This window comes from Eptesicus fuscus, chromosome 1 (assembly GCF_027574615.1).
Source record: "Eptesicus fuscus isolate TK198812 chromosome 1, DD_ASM_mEF_20220401, whole genome shotgun sequence".
Taxonomy (NCBI): Eukaryota; Metazoa; Chordata; class Mammalia; order Chiroptera; family Vespertilionidae; genus Eptesicus; species Eptesicus fuscus.
In genome coordinates, this window is record NC_072473.1 from 52,310,013 (window position 1) to 52,324,843 (window position 14,831).

The window sequence follows — 14,831 nt, forward strand, 5'->3', positions numbered from 1 at the left end:
GACTGAGGGGAGCAGGAGGAGGGAGAGAGGGACCGAGGGACCGGGAAGGCTGCACAAAAGAATTCCTCACCCCAAAGCGGCAGCGAGTAAAGAAGCAGATCTGCTCTCCCTCCCATCTTCCTGCCCTGAAGGCACAAGCCAGAGAGCAGCTGCAGGCCTTCGGAGAGGACCCACACAGCCTCCTGTAGGTGGCAACAGTGCCACCTGTTTGGTGGGGCTGAGCGGGGGACTGAAAGAGAGGAGACACAACTCCGAGAGGATCTGGGAAGCAGTGCAGTGCAGAGCCGAGAGCAGAGCTGCCGCTGAGAAAAGGTGTGAGGGTTGGGAAGGCTGGGGGCTACAGGCGGGAGCAGCGGGGCAGAGGCCGGCTCCAACCAGCAGGGATCGGGTAGCACCCCTGCTCAGCTTCCCTGAGGGGTTTTCAGGCTGCTCAGACCTGACCCCATCCTCTAGACAGCTCCTGGAGGGAGGTGGGGCTCTGGCAGGCAGTGCCTGGGGTATGGGGCCTGAGGGGAGGCAGGAGGTGCTGATGGAGCCCAGGGCAGGCTACCATAACCCAGTCCCAGGGTGGGAAGAGGCAGAGCCTCCATTTGGGATGACTTTTTCCTGGGAGGCAGCTCAGGAAGCAGAGAGGTTTCCTTCCCCCTGTCTCAGGCCCCCACCCCTCCACAGCCTACCCTAACCTCCTTTCCCAAGGCAAGCATACTGTAAGGAGGGCAGTTTCAGGAGTAGCTACACCCTCCCTCCTTTTAGGGGCCCAGCCACTGTGCACCCCTCTAAGACTCCACAGCCTCAGGAGAGCCCAGATGACAAGGGGTTGTGTCCCATAGACCACACATACTTTGGGTATATTTAGGAGCTCCTTTACCCACCAAAGCCATCAACAAACCCATTTGTACTGCCAGCCACTAGTACACACGCACAGACAAGTGCTGACACAGATCGCACCCCTTCTTTGGAGAATCACCATCACACACCCAGCCTAGTTTGGGATCAGTTAAGCCAGCTCAGTCTCAGCCTGACCCAAAAGCACAAGGTATAGGGATCGCCTGCCCCAGGACAACCACACCCCCCATACCTTTGGCCTGTATTTGTTGCACTTTCACCTAAGGGACCTCAGAGGGTCGGGCCCTGAAAAGAAGGAAGTGGAGACTGGGTTACTGAATGGGGTGGGGAGGGGGGATGACTGGGCGGCAAGTGATCTGACTGGGGCAAGAGGGCTTGGATTTTCCAGGTGTGCCGACAGGAAAAGAGCCCCTTAACAATTTCTGGGAGTGACCCAGACTGCCTGTTCCCCTGGCTTCCTCTTACTGTGCCCCCTGCCCCCTGGAAGGTGGAGACAGAGGATCTTTCAGTCAGGGCTTTGTGATGTGTGTAATCTGTATCCATAGTAACTGGCCCACTAGCTAGGCCTCCCTTTAGCCCCAGGTCAGAACTGGAACTTCAGCCTCCTGTTACTCCTGATTCCTGGGGCTGCCCGAAGCTTGGTTAAATCTGCCTCAACTTGTTGAATTGAGTTTGCCCCACCCCAGGCAGTTTCTCCTGTTAAATGGGCATGCTGTTAAGTAGGAGAGATTGCGTGTTCATCCTGCAGGCCAACAGAGTGGATGTCCCAGGTGTCCCAGACTGACCAGGTATCCAGATTAAAGGGAAAGACCCTGGAGATTGTCGTCCTTTGCTCACCTCCTTATCCACTCTGGCACACGGGGCCTGCTCCATGACCTCCATTGCTGGGCAGCAGCCCAGGCCTTTGCTTCTCCGTCAGGCTCCTCAGATACACTGGGAGGAAGGCTGGGATCTGCCTTCACCAGGGTCCCTGATGGCAGAGTATCTCTTCCCCCAGGCCCTCACCATGGCCAAGTACCCCAACTGCTGCTCCGTCTGGGCCCGCAGCGTCCACTGCCTGTATAGCTGCCACTGGAGGAAGTGCCCCAAAGACAGGATGAAAACCAGCCAGGTGGAGTAGGGATGGGGGCACCTGAAGTCCAAGGCAGAGGCCTCGTGAAGGGGAGAAGGAGGCTAAGGAGGCCACTGCGCTCAGAGGCAGCTGGGGGTGGAGGGAAGGGGCTTTCTCTCCCCAGGAAGAAAATCTCTCTCAAATATGGAAAGAGCTGCTGGCAAAGCAAAGCAACCCAACACCTGGCAGGAAGTCCTTTGCGCTGCCATCTGTTGGGGACTTTGAGCTGAAAGTGGGAATCGGCTGTGAGCTTCTCTCCTGCTCCTTTACAGTGTGAATATATGTGGTTTGGCCTGCTCTTCTTCACTGTCCTCCTCTCCTTGGCCTGGCTGTACATCGGGCTCATCCTTCTCAATGACCTGCACAACTTCAATGAGTGTGTCATGGACCCCCTGCCTCAGCAAACATGTCAACCTATTCCCCACCCTGGACCCCTGGGTGCTCAGTCATTCCCAGCCCTGCCCATCTCTCCTGCTGCCCAACATCCTTAGAAGACCCCTCCACAAAGGCTCCCCAGTCCTTGGAGTCCCTGGCCCTGTGAAAGGCTGCCCCTCACTACCTTGTAGTCCTCCTTCTGGGTCCACCCACCCCAACTTCCCTCAGGCCCCTGCTAACACCCCTTCCTGCACTCGGGTGCCACCCTCTCCCCTCCCACAGATTCCTGTTCCGCCACTGGGGACACTGGATGGACTGGTCCCTGGCATTTATGCTTTTTGTCTCTCTACTGGTCACATATGCATCCCTGCTATTGGTGGGTACAGGGGGACATTTGCCTAGCCCCCGCCTCGGCCCTTCTTTCTGGTTCAGCTCTACCCTGCCCCACTGTGGGGAGGGGAGGAGGGAGGTGTCAGCCTGGGAAGCCCACCTCAGTGGTCCTCCTCTTTTGGCGCCTCATTACTTCCAACACCCTCTACCCCCAGCTCCTGGCTGTGCTCCTGTGGTTCTGTGGCCAGCCTCTACACCTGCACAGTGTCCACAAGGTAGAGTGGGAATGGGAGTGAGCAGGAAAAGGGGCCCCTGAGCCCAGCATTTGGTTGGCTATTTGTCGAAAACCTCACTATTCTAACCCCGGGCTCAAACTCGAGACCCGAAGCCCAGTAGATATTTGTTAACTGAAAGAAGGAAAGTAGCGGAGTCAGAGGAAGAGAATGGTTCTGTTTTCATAGAATGAGGAGCAGCCCAGGTAGCCTATTCATCCCGGGTCCCCCAGGTGCTGCTGCTCCTCATTGTGCTTCTTGTGCTCGCTGGCCTTGTGGTACTGGACGTCCAATGGCAGGAGGAGTGGCTTAGCTTACGTCTGTCACTGTGGGTGAGTGGCTGATATCCACTCCCTGGTTGGGAGCCTGGGCCTGTGGCCAACCCCAGGACCTATCTTGCTCCCTCGTCCCCCAAAACTGCAAGTAGCTCTAAATTCTAAAAGTCAGGTCCTCAGAGGAGAAAGGGAGGACAGAGCCCTCCTCACCAACTCTCCTCCATAGGCCACAGCCCCGTTCCTTCACATTGGAGCTGTTGCTTTCATCACCATCCTGGCCTGGCCTGTGGCTGATAACTTCTACCATATCCGCAAAAGAGGTGCCAACTCCACTCCCACACACACCCTCGCTGGCCATCCATGCTTCAGCCTCCTGCTGCCTGATTCCCTGCACCTTCACTCTGCTTTCTGCCCCCAGAGCTTGCCCACTGCCCTTTCTCCACAGCTGGTCCTCCACTCCTCACAGGTCACAAGATTGTGATACTGTTCATGTATTTTACAATTGTACTGGCCATCTACCTGGCCCCCCTATGCATCTCCTCAACCTGTATCATGGAACCCGGAGACTTATCCCCCAAGCCTGGGCTGGTTGGACACCGAGGAGCCCCCATGGTGAGTGTGGGCAGAATGCTGGCAAGGCAGGGAGGGTCTGCAGTGGTTAGGCCTGTGGGTTCCCAGGCTCCTACCCTTCCCTGTGACCTCTTCACCAATTCCCTCTTCCAGCTGGCCCCCGAGAATACCCTGATGTCCCTGCGGAAGACAGCAGAATGTGGAGCCGATGTGTTTGAGACTGATGTGATGGTCAGGTGAGGAAAGCTGGGGGCTGACAGACATAGCAGGGGAGCTCCGAAAATGAGAGCAGCCCCAGAGCTTGGCCCTCTGACATCCCTTGTGCCCTCAGCTCCGATGGGATCCCTTTCCTCATGCATGATGAGCACCTAAGCAGAACCACAGATGTGGCCTCTGTGTTCCCAACCCGAATCACCGCCCACAGCAGCGACTTCTCCTGGGCTGAACTGAAGAGACTCAATGCCGGAGCCTGGTTCCTAGAGGTGAGGACAGCATCCTGGAAGAGATAGCCACCTGCAGGGGCCCTCGGGGCAGAGTTCAATCATTGATAAGCACGTGCTGAGTGCTGTGCTGGGCAATAGGTATACAGTCTCTGCCCTCAGGTCATAACCTCCTAGTATAAATGAGAGCTTGGGCAACAGGCTATCAGAATATGAAACCTAGAGCGGTAACAGCATCCTTACTGAGTAGAGAGGTCACTGTTTGCAGGGTGTGTGTGGGAGAGGGTCAGGCGTAGTTTCACAGGAGAGGACACTTGAGCAGTTTTTAAGATGGACAAGGCAGGAAATGGAAATTCTAGTCAGAGGCAAGAGCATAGGTAAAGCCCAGAAGTATGAAGAAGTGTTTCCAGGGAACACAAAGTGGCTGGCACCAGGAGATAAGAGCAGTGGGAGGGGAGACTGGCGAGGGGAGCAAAGGCTTGGTCTTAGAAAGCTTCAAATGCTAGGCCCAGGTGTGTGGACTCAATCCTGCAGGTGATGGAATACATTGCAAAGGATACTTAGTTTTTTCAGTTCCTCTTTTCCTGATTATGAAAGTAATACATGTTCCTTGTAAAAAAGTAAAACATCAGAGAAATAACTTAAAAATTGAAAACTCTCTCATAATCCAATCCCCCCTGAGATAGTCACTGTTAACAATTGGGTACATATTCTATATATACATATGTATACATACATACAGATATATGCACACACACATATATTTTTCATTTTGCTCAAATAGGACCACTTCACATATTCTTTTGCAACTTTCTTTTTTTCCCCATTTAACTATATATTTACATATCAGAGTGTTAAGAACAAGGGATATCTGGGTCGAATCCTGGTTTCACCACTTCCTAGCCTTGTGAGCCTGGGCTACATTCCTTAGTCTCTCTGTGCTTCATTTTTTCTCATCTGTGAAATGGGAATAATAAGCGTACCTTGCAGGATTATTGGAAGGATTAAATAAATTAATACACATAAAGTACTTCTTTTATCTCACATTTATTTTTGTATTAATTTATTTGCTCATGTAAATATGGGCATATCTGTTCTTATTTTACACAATGAGTAATATTTATTATGACTGTGCTCCAATTTCCTGCTGGTGACAAATCCACCCAATAATCACTTATCTGGAAAAGTCTTTTTTTGCACCATTATTTTTTTTATTAGGCCTTTATTTGAAAATGTGAAAGTATGTATTAAGAGAATACGTGTATTATCACTTAACTTTTTTTATTGAGTTTATTGGGTGACATTGGTTACTAAAATTATAGAGGTTTCAGGTGTACAATTCTATAATACACCATCTGTATATTGTATTGTGTGTTCATCATCCTAAGTCAAGTTTCCTTCCATCACCATTTATCCTCCCTTTGCTGTCTTCTATCTTCCCCCACCCCCCTTTCTCTCTGATAATCATCATATTGTTGTCTGTGTATATGAGTTTTTGTTGTTTTTTTAAAATATTTTTATTGATTTTTAGAAAAAGAGGAAGGGAGAAGGGGTGAGATAGAAACATCAATTATGAGAGAAAATCATCATCGATCAGCTGCCTCCCATGCCCTGACTGGGAATCGAACTGGTGACCTCTTGGTTCATGGGTCGACACTCAACCACTGAGCAACACTGGCCAGGCATTTTTTGGTTGTTTTTTGTTTGTTTGTTTTTTGCTTAATACTTTCACCTTTTTCACCCAGCCCTGCAACCCCCATCCACTCTGACAGCTGTCAGTCTGTCCTCTATGAATGTGTTGTTGGTTTATTTTATTCATTAGACTCCACATATAAGTGAAATCATATGGTACTTGTCTTTCTCTGACTGGCTTATTTCACTTAGCTCTCTAGGTCCATCCATGCTGTTGCAAAAGTAAGATTTCTTTCTTTCTCTCTTTTTTTTTTTTTATGGCTGAGCAGTTTTCCATTGTGTAAATGTACAACTGCTTTTTTTATCTACTCAGCTAATGATGGGCTCTTGGCTATTGTAAATAATGCTGAAATGAACATAGGAGTGCATATATTCTTTTAAATTAGTGTTTTGGGTTTCTTCAGGTATATTCCTGGAAGTGGAATTGCTGGGTCATAAGGCAATTCCATTTTTAATATTTTGAGGAAACTCCATACTGCTTTCTACAGTAGCTGTACCAGTCTGCATTCCCACCAGCAGTGTACTAGGGTTCCCTTTTCTCCACATCTCTGCAAGCACTTGTTTGTTGATTTATTGATGGTAGGCATTGTGAGGTGATATCTCATTGTGGTTTTAATTTGTATCTGTCTGATGATTAGTGACCTTGAACATTTTTTCATGTCTATTGGCCATCTGTATGTCCTCTTTGGAGAAGTGTCTATTCTGGTCCTTTGCCCATTTTTAATTGGATTGTTTGTCTTCATTTTCTTGAGTTGTATAAGTTCTTTATATTTTTTGGAAATTAGCCCCTTATCAGATGTATCACTGGCAAATATGTTCTCTCATTTGGTGCGCTGTTTTTTTCTTTTTGTTAATGGTTTCCTTTGCTGTGAAAAACCTTTTTAGTTCAATGTAGTCCTATTTATTTATTTTTCTTTTGTTTCCTTTGCCAGAGGTGATATATTAGAAAAAATATTGCTAAGAGCACTGTCCAGGATTTTACTGCTATGTTTTCTTCTAGGGGTTTTATATTTTCAAGTCTAACATTTCAATCTTTAATCCATTTTCAGTTTATTCTTATGTGTAGTATAAAATGGTCCAGTTTCTTTCTTTCTTTCTTTCTTTCTTTCTTTCTTTCTTTCTTTCTTTCTTTCTTTCTTTCTTTCTTTCTTTCTTTCTTTTCTTTCTTTCTCTTTCTTTCTTTCTTTCTTTCTCTTTCTTTCTTTCTTTTCTTTCTTTTCTTTCTTTCTCTTTCTTTCTTTCTTTCTTTCTTTCTTTCTTTCTTTCTTTCTTTCTTTCTTTCTTTCTTTTGCACCTATATGTCCAATTTTCCCAACACGTTTATTGAGTAGGCTATCTTTACCCCATTGTATGTTTTTGTTTCCTTTGTCAAATAATAATTGACCATAAAAGTGTGGGTTTATTTCTGGGCTCCCTATTCAGTTCCATTGATCTACATGCCTGTTTTTATGCCACTGCCATGCTGTTTTGATTACTGTGACCTTGTAGTATAGTTTGATATCAGGTAGTATGATACCTACAACTTTATTTTTCTTTTTTTTTTTAATATATTTTATTGATTTTAGAGAGGAAGGGAGAGGGGGAGAGAGATAGAAACATCAATGATGAGAGAGAATCATTGATTGGCTGCCCCCTGCACGCCCCCTACTGGGGATTGAGCCCACAACCCAGGCATGTGCCCTTGGCTGGAATCGAACCTGGGACCCTTCAGTCTGGAGGCCGACGCTCTATCCATTGAGCCAAACCAGCTAGGGCTACAACTTTGTTTTTCTTTCTCAAGATTGCTGTGGCTATTCGGGGTCTTTTGTGGTTCCATATAAATTTTTGGAATATTGTTCTAGTTCTGTGAAATAAGCCATTGGAATATTTTTTAAAGTATATTTTTATTGATTTCAGAGATGAAGAGAGAGAGAGAGAGAGAGAGAAGAGAGAGAGAGAGAGAGAGAGAGAACATCAATGATGAGAGAGGATAATTGATTGGCTGCCCCCTGCACACCCCACACTGGGGATTGAGCCCACAATCCACAATCTGGGCATGTGCCCTGACCAGGAATTGCATCATGACCTCCTGGTTCATAGGTCGACACTCAACCACTGAGCCATGCCAGCTGGGCGCATTGGAATCTTGATAGGAATGGTATTGATTCTATAGATTGCTTTGGGTAGCATGGACATTTTAATGATGTTAATTCTTCCTATCTATGAGCATGATATATGCTTCCACTTGTTTGTATCTTCTTCAGTTCTTTCTTCAGTGTGTTATAATTTTCCAAGTACAGGTCTTTTATATCCTTGGTTAAATTTATTCCTAGGTATTTTATTTTGGCTGCAATTGTAAATGGATTTTTTTTTAGTTTCCCTTTTGTTGTTGTTGTTGTTAATCCACACCTGAAGATATTTTTTCCATTGCTTCTTTTAGAGAGTGGAAGGGAGGAAAGGAGGGAGAGGGAGAGAGAAACATTGATATGTAAGAGACACATTGATTGGTTGCTTCCTGCACGCACCTGACCAGGGCCAGAAATTAAACCTGCAACCCTGGTAGGTGCCCTTGACTGGGAATTGAACCAGAGATCCTTCAGTGTGCAGGCTGATGCTCTAACCACTAAGCGAGCTGGCCATGGCAAGTTTCCCTTTCTGATAGTTCATTGTTAGTGTATAAAAACACAACCAATTTCTGAATATTTATTTTGTATCTACTTTACTAAATTCGTTTATCAGATCTAGGAGATTTTTAGTGGAATATTTAGGGTTTTCTATATACAATATCATGTCATCTGTAAAAAATGAGTTTTACTGCCTCCTTTCTAATTTGGATGGCTTTTATTTCCTCTTCTTGTCTGATCGCTGTGGCTAGGATTTCCAGTACTATGTTGAACAGGAGTGGTGAAAGTGGACATCGCCGTCTTGTTCCTGTTCTTAGGGGAAATGGATTTAGTTTTTGCCCATTGAGTATGATGTTGGCTGTAGGTTTGTCATATATGGTCTTTATTATGTTGAGATATGTTACCTCTATTTCCACTTTGAGGAAAGTTTTTATCTCAAATGGGTGCTGGGTTTTATCAAATGCTTTTTCTGAGTCTATTGATATGATCATGTGCTTTTTATCCTTTATTTTGTTTATGTGGCATTTCACGTTCATTGATTTGCGAATATGGTACCAAACTTGCATCCCCGGAATAAATCCCACTTGATCATGGTGTATGATCTTTTTAATGTATTGTGGGATCTGGTTGCTAATATTTTGTTAAGGATTTTAGCACCTATGTTTATCAGGGATATTGGCCTATACTTTTCTTTCTTTGTAGTGTCTTTATCTGGTTTGGGGGATAATGCTGGCTTCATAAAATGAGCTTGGGTCCACCATTACTTTTTATTCCTTTTTAAAAATCCTCGCCTTAGGATGTTTTTTAAAAATTGATTTTAGAGAGAGAGGAAGGGAGAGAGAAAGAAACATTGATGTGATGTGATAGAGAAACATCAATAGGCTGCCTCCCATATGTGCCCCGACTGGGGATCAAACCTGTAACCTAGATATGTGCTCTGACCGGGAATTGAACTGCAACCTTTTTGGTACACCACATCCTTTTGGTACACTAGATGATGCTCCAACCAATCAAGACACCGGCCATGGCCGACATTATTTTTGAAGGATATTTTCACTGGATATAAAATTCATCAATGATATTTTCCCTATAACTTTAAAGATGTCATACTTGACATCTTTATTATATTCAAGAAATCAATCATAATTTTTACCTTTTTTTTTGCCATGTTCTTGTTGCTTTTGTGGAAATGTGGATATATGGAAGTCCTTACTATGACATTCCAGAGTGCTTCTTGTCTACCTAATCTTGCAACATTCAAAGAGGACATTTTCACCTGCCTCCTAGACAGGGTCTATTGCAGTGATGGCGAACTTATGACACGCGTGTCAGCACTGACACGTGTAGCCATTTCTGATGACACGCGGCCGCATGCCGAGGATAAAACATTTGCTGCTCCTGAGGATGAAACATTTGCGACTAGAGTCTTGGAGTTAGTTTTTTCCTCAAAGTGACACACTACCCGAGTTATGCTCAGTTTTTTGGCGAAGTTTGACACACCAAGCTCAAAAGGTTGCCCATCACTGGTCTATTGCATAAAGTACTTCTAACACTACCTGGTACATAGTAAATACTTAATAAGTGCTAGGTGGCTTGCTTTTTCCAGGTAAGGGATTAGGAGGTAATTTGTTGATTACAAAAGGAGGAGAGGAGAGTGACCCAGGTTTGGAATAGCCTCTAGGAGAAATGGGAGAGAGAGTATACCAAGGACAAGTAAACAGATGGCTAAGTGGCACCAAAGAGAAAAACAGGACTGCAGTGCCAAAAGTCTACATAGTGTGCTCTGCCTACTAGGGGCAATTGTAAAATTGAATCAAAATTTGGGATCTGTAGAACAGGTGGGTTAAGAAAGCTGTTGATGGTGCTGTGAAAGAGTAGTTCAAGCTGTGGAGGGACCATGGGAAGGGGATGTAGGTGTAGCCAGAAAGCTGCTGATATTGGGAGAAAACCAAGGGGTCACAATCCCAGAGATCTTCATGAAACCAAAGAGAAAGTGAAGTGGGAGAAAGGAAATTAGGAAACTGGGAAGGTAGGAGGGTGGGTTAACAGATTAAGGCATTAGAAGGTCTGGAAAAGGCCATAGTTTGAGGAAAGAAAGACCCTGGCAACGATGTGGGCAGAAGCTGGACCCCAAGTCAGGGAATGAGTGGGATAATGGGGATGGGGGAATGACCCAGAGGCTTCTTCTGGTCTTGAAATAATTTTTCTATTCTTATAGAGGCCACCCTTCTGGGAGGCCACACAGCTATCGGGCCTTGATCGGAAAGAGGCTGAGAATCAGACAGTACCAACATTGGAAGAGTTATTGAAGGAAGCTGCAGTCCTCAACCTTTCCATTATGTTTGATTTACGCCGCCCACCACGAAACCACACATACTATGACACTTATGTGAACCTGACATTGGAGACTGTGCTGAATTCAAGGGTCCCTCAAGCCACGGTGATATTGCCAGGATCCCAAGTGCCCCTCACCACCCCCCACACTGCCTTCCCTAGGCCACGGTGACAATCTTGAGCTGTCCCTGCCCCAGGGCCCCACCCAGCTCATTTACCCCATTCTGTGGTCAAATCTTTCTGCTCTTCCCCTGCCCCTGGAATCCCCAGGCCTTCCCCAGCTTCACATCCATCCTCCCTGAACCACAGGTCCTTTGGCTCCCGGATGAAGATCGGGCTAATGTCCAACAACGGGCACCCAGAATGCGCCAGATATATGGACAGCTGGGAGTCAACAGAACTGAGAGGCCCCTGTTTCTCAACCTCCCCTATCATGACCTACCACAGTTGGATATGAAGTAAGTGCCAGAGGAAAGGTGCTGAGGGTATCACATGCAGCTTAATGGTGGGGAAGAGCCAATGCGGGGAGGGCAAAGACCATTCATTCATTCACTCATACAACAAATATTTATCAAATGCTTACTGTATGTCAGGCACTATTTATTGCCGTCTTTGGGCATACAAGTGAAAGGAAAACAATAAACCATTGAACAAAATATATGCATATTGGACACTGATAAATGATATGAAGGTGATAAAATGGGGAGATGCAATAGAGCAATTGGAGTTGGGAAGGAGGGGTTAGGGAAGGGCCACATTAGGAAGAATGGTTAAAGAAGTGGTGCCTAGGCTGAGACCTGATGCATCACAGGAGTGAACAATGAGGAGAGCTGCAGAAGAGCAGGAACAGCAGCCTAATGAGCAAGGTGGAGGTGAGGCTGGAGAGTTAGGCAGGGAACAAATTGGATAGGACCTTGTAGGTCAAGAGAAGTGTTTTAGCTTTCATTCTACACCAAGGAGATAAGTGCTAGAGAGGATGAATGCAAGGGAGAGAGGTGATAGAGTCACTGATGTGAGCTAGGCCCCCAAAGCTGACCCATCCAGTAAACATGATCAACCTCAAAACATTCAGCCGCCAAGATCTCTTCTAATGTTCTTCTGGTCAGATAGGGAAAAAATGTGTACTGAATGATAGATAGCCCAGTTATGATAAATATTTCAAAGACCTTTCCTCAAGTTGTCACCATGGAGGGAGACAACATTGGGGTGGCCCTCACCTTAGTCTTGTCCTGGTCAGCACTGACTGCTGATCACATTTCCAAAACATGTGAATTGGTAATGAATACACCAATGTTGAAATCAAGGCCCTGAAACGTCTAAACACTCTGAGATGATAGGCCAAAGGTACCAAGATGAAATGCAACAGGGATAGATGTAAAAACCTATATTTGGGGCCCAAAAGAAGCTCAGTTGCCCAAAGACAAGATAGGAGACACTGGCATCAGCAGAAATGTGTGCAAAAGACCAGGGCTTTGATTGAACACTGTGCATAATGAGTCATTAGTGCACATCATATTGCTGAAACTAACCTGACCCTGGGCTGCCTTCATACAGGCATAGTGCCGAGAAGGCAAGAAGAGTTTTGTTCTACTCAAAGCTTATGCAAGCCACCTGGATATCATGTGCAGATGCAGACCCCATACTTTGAAAGGAACATTGATAAACTGGAGTAAGATTAAGTTAAATGGGTTTGTATAGTGAAGGATATGATAAGCCAGGGTCCAAGCCCCAGCTAAAAGGACAGTGACTGTTGGGCCTACAAAAGAGAAGACTCAGGGGGACATGATCAATGTTCCTCAGACCACTGAAGGGCTGTCATGGAACAAAGAGGAGAAACACATTTGTGTGACCCCAGACAGCAAAATTAAGAATCCACCAAAAGACAGAGTTCAGCTATGCAAAGAAAATCACTTTTGGTCAGGGGCTGACAAGCAAAGGTTGAACTGATAGCTCCTTTGCAGTGATACTGGAGATTCAAGCCAGACAGGAGCTGCCTCCCGTGCCTTGTGCCCCATGGTTCTGGATGTCACCTGTTTCTTTTTTGCCTCCATAGGGCACTGCATGAGGATAATGTCTCAGTGAACCTATTTGTCGTGAACAAGCCCTGGCTCTTTTCCATACTCTGGTGTGCAGGGGTGAATTCGGTCACTACCAATGACTGCCAGCTGCTGCAGCAGATGCGTTACCCCGTCTGGCTTATTGTGAGAACTCTAAGACTGTCACCCTCCTCCTATTTCCCCTTCCCTGATTCTCCTTAACCCTGTCCCTCTCTTCCTTTCTCCCCATATACTACCTTTGGGGCTCTGGCAACCAACAGGGGCCTTTTTTAAATTCTCACAGCCCCCTAAAACCTACCTAATGATATGGCTCCTCATTGATTGTGTCTCCAGCCTGCTGATTTTGTGGCTGTTCCTCCTCCGTGGGTGAGTGTTTTGTGCCTTAGCTTTCTGGACCTTTATTCTCCCCAGGGTCTTAGTGATGGGACTGATTCAGACTCTTGCTGCCCAGAGTTTGGGGTTGGGTCTGTTTGGTTCCTTTGAGATTCTTAGACCCTTCCTTGGACACCAAATTGGCTTGAACCTGGGTAAAGCAGTTTGGGGGAACCCAGGTTCAAAAGGTCATGCTTGAAGGTGGCTGACCTCACCATGGGAAGCTTTTCTCCCTGTAGGAGATGTGCTGAGAAGAGAGAGATAAGAGGTAAGAACTTTCTTCCTTCACCTCATTTTTCTTTTCCACTAGCATTCCCATTACTCACTCTTGCCATGTCCCCCTCCTCTCTCCAGGCTTAGAAACAGCTGTGCTGCTGACCAGGATCAACAATCTCATAATGGAGTGAATGCCCTGCTCTAGGCCCCCACCAGCCAGAGTCTGAGGCCTGTCTACATCTGTCAAGAGCAAGGAAGGGAGCATGGCTACAGTGGAATGTTGGTGGGGTGAGGGTGGAGTGAACTTTGAACTATGAGAGAAATGGTGGATATGCCCCAAGCTTCTATGGAATCTTCTTCCCTTTGGGTTTTGACCTGAGGTGGTGGTGGAAGACAGTAAATCATGAGAAATTTCTCCCAAAATAAAACGTTCTAGAACAGGGGAGATTGCCAAGAAAATGTTTCAGACTTGTGTGCACATGTTCTTGTGTAGAAGGCACAGGGTGTGTCAGGGATGGAACAGCTGGGAACAGTGACTGAAGGAGAGATGAAAACGGCCTTCCTGGAGAACCCACCCCACTCCATTCACTGTGTCGCCCCGACCACAGCAATTTAGCTGCTTTCCTGCGTAGAGGCTGGGGGCTAAAGAGCCTATCTAACCATGTAGTTCTATGCCTACGGGTGGCTTTTTACTACGTACAGCCTTTGTCTTCAGGACACCTTGGTTCGTGTTTCTTGTCTATTAATCCTTTTATGGATGAATTTAATTTCCATTTGTCCACAGTCTTATCTTTTCAGCACTGGTGCTAGGGGGAGGATACACCCTCCATCTAGGGTTGTATGTGACGTGACAATGAGGGGTCGTCATGAGGAGATGTATGGGTTGGAGGTGGGAGGAGGACCACTTGAGGCAATGAAGGACTGCAAGAGGGGAGTGAGGGAGTCACTGCCAAGGGAGGGTGTCAGGTGGCCCAAGGAGCACAGTATAGAGTTGTTTTGTAGCTCCACCTTGTGGTCACCTTCCCCAAGAGGAGGGCCGCGTCGGTCATCGCTGTGACGTGTTTGCTGAATGACACTTGTTTCCCCTGCCAGCTGGGGATCTGTGTCCTTGACTGCAAACCCTGAGGGCAGAGTCGTAGTTTCCACACGTTTTCGCTTATCTGGGCTGCGCGCAGGGTCTGGGTCCCCGGCCTGCCTTTCCCTCGAAGAGCAAGTTTCCAGTGTGTTTTCTGCTTGTGAGTTCCCGGGTGACTAGCGCGGAGCTGGCCTAGGATAAGCAGTCAGATAGAAGGGGTGGGACTAAGGCAAAAAGATGAACAGGAGGGGCCCTGTGGCTGA

The 14,831-nt window shown here is 46.6% G+C and overlaps 1 protein-coding gene across 2 annotated transcripts; it reads left to right on the forward strand.

Moving 5' to 3' along the window:
* The first annotated feature begins 198 nt into the window (after positions 1–198).
* On the forward strand, positions 199–13,946 carry GDPD2 (glycerophosphodiester phosphodiesterase domain containing 2). 2 transcript variants are annotated; one of them, XM_008155965.3, is made up of 16 exons: positions 199–312; positions 1,844–1,957; positions 2,230–2,333; positions 2,615–2,708; positions 2,878–2,937; positions 3,168–3,266; positions 3,436–3,529; positions 3,676–3,821; positions 3,933–4,015; positions 4,111–4,261; positions 10,733–10,954; positions 11,158–11,306; positions 12,902–13,049; positions 13,189–13,271; positions 13,517–13,545; positions 13,632–13,946. In XM_008155965.3, the coding sequence occupies exons 2-16, from the start codon at positions 1,853–1,855 to the stop codon at positions 13,682–13,684; spliced, it is 1,620 nt and encodes a 539-aa protein (XP_008154187.1). In that variant the 5' UTR covers positions 199–312; positions 1,844–1,852; the 3' UTR covers positions 13,685–13,946. The 2 variants fall into 2 exon arrangements, with proteins under 2 accessions (XP_008154187.1, XP_054572395.1); XM_054716420.1 differs by lacking the exon at positions 199–312 and adding an exon at positions 1,618–1,634 and having other exon boundaries at positions 3,655–3,821.
* Positions 13,947–14,831: the final 885 nt, after the last annotated feature.

Coding starts and splice junctions, on each gene's coding strand:
- GDPD2 (XM_054716420.1), top strand. CDS start 1,853: ATGGCCAAGTACCCCAACTGCTGCTCCGTCTGGGCCCGCAGCGTCCAC. Junction 4,016..4,110: donor GAGACTGATGTGATGGTCAG/GTGAGGAAAGCT, acceptor TTGTGCCCTCAG/CTCCGATGGGATCCCTTTCC. Junction 13,272..13,516: donor TGGCTGTTCCTCCTCCGTGG/GTGAGTGTTTTG, acceptor TTCTCCCTGTAG/GAGATGTGCTGAGAAGAGAG.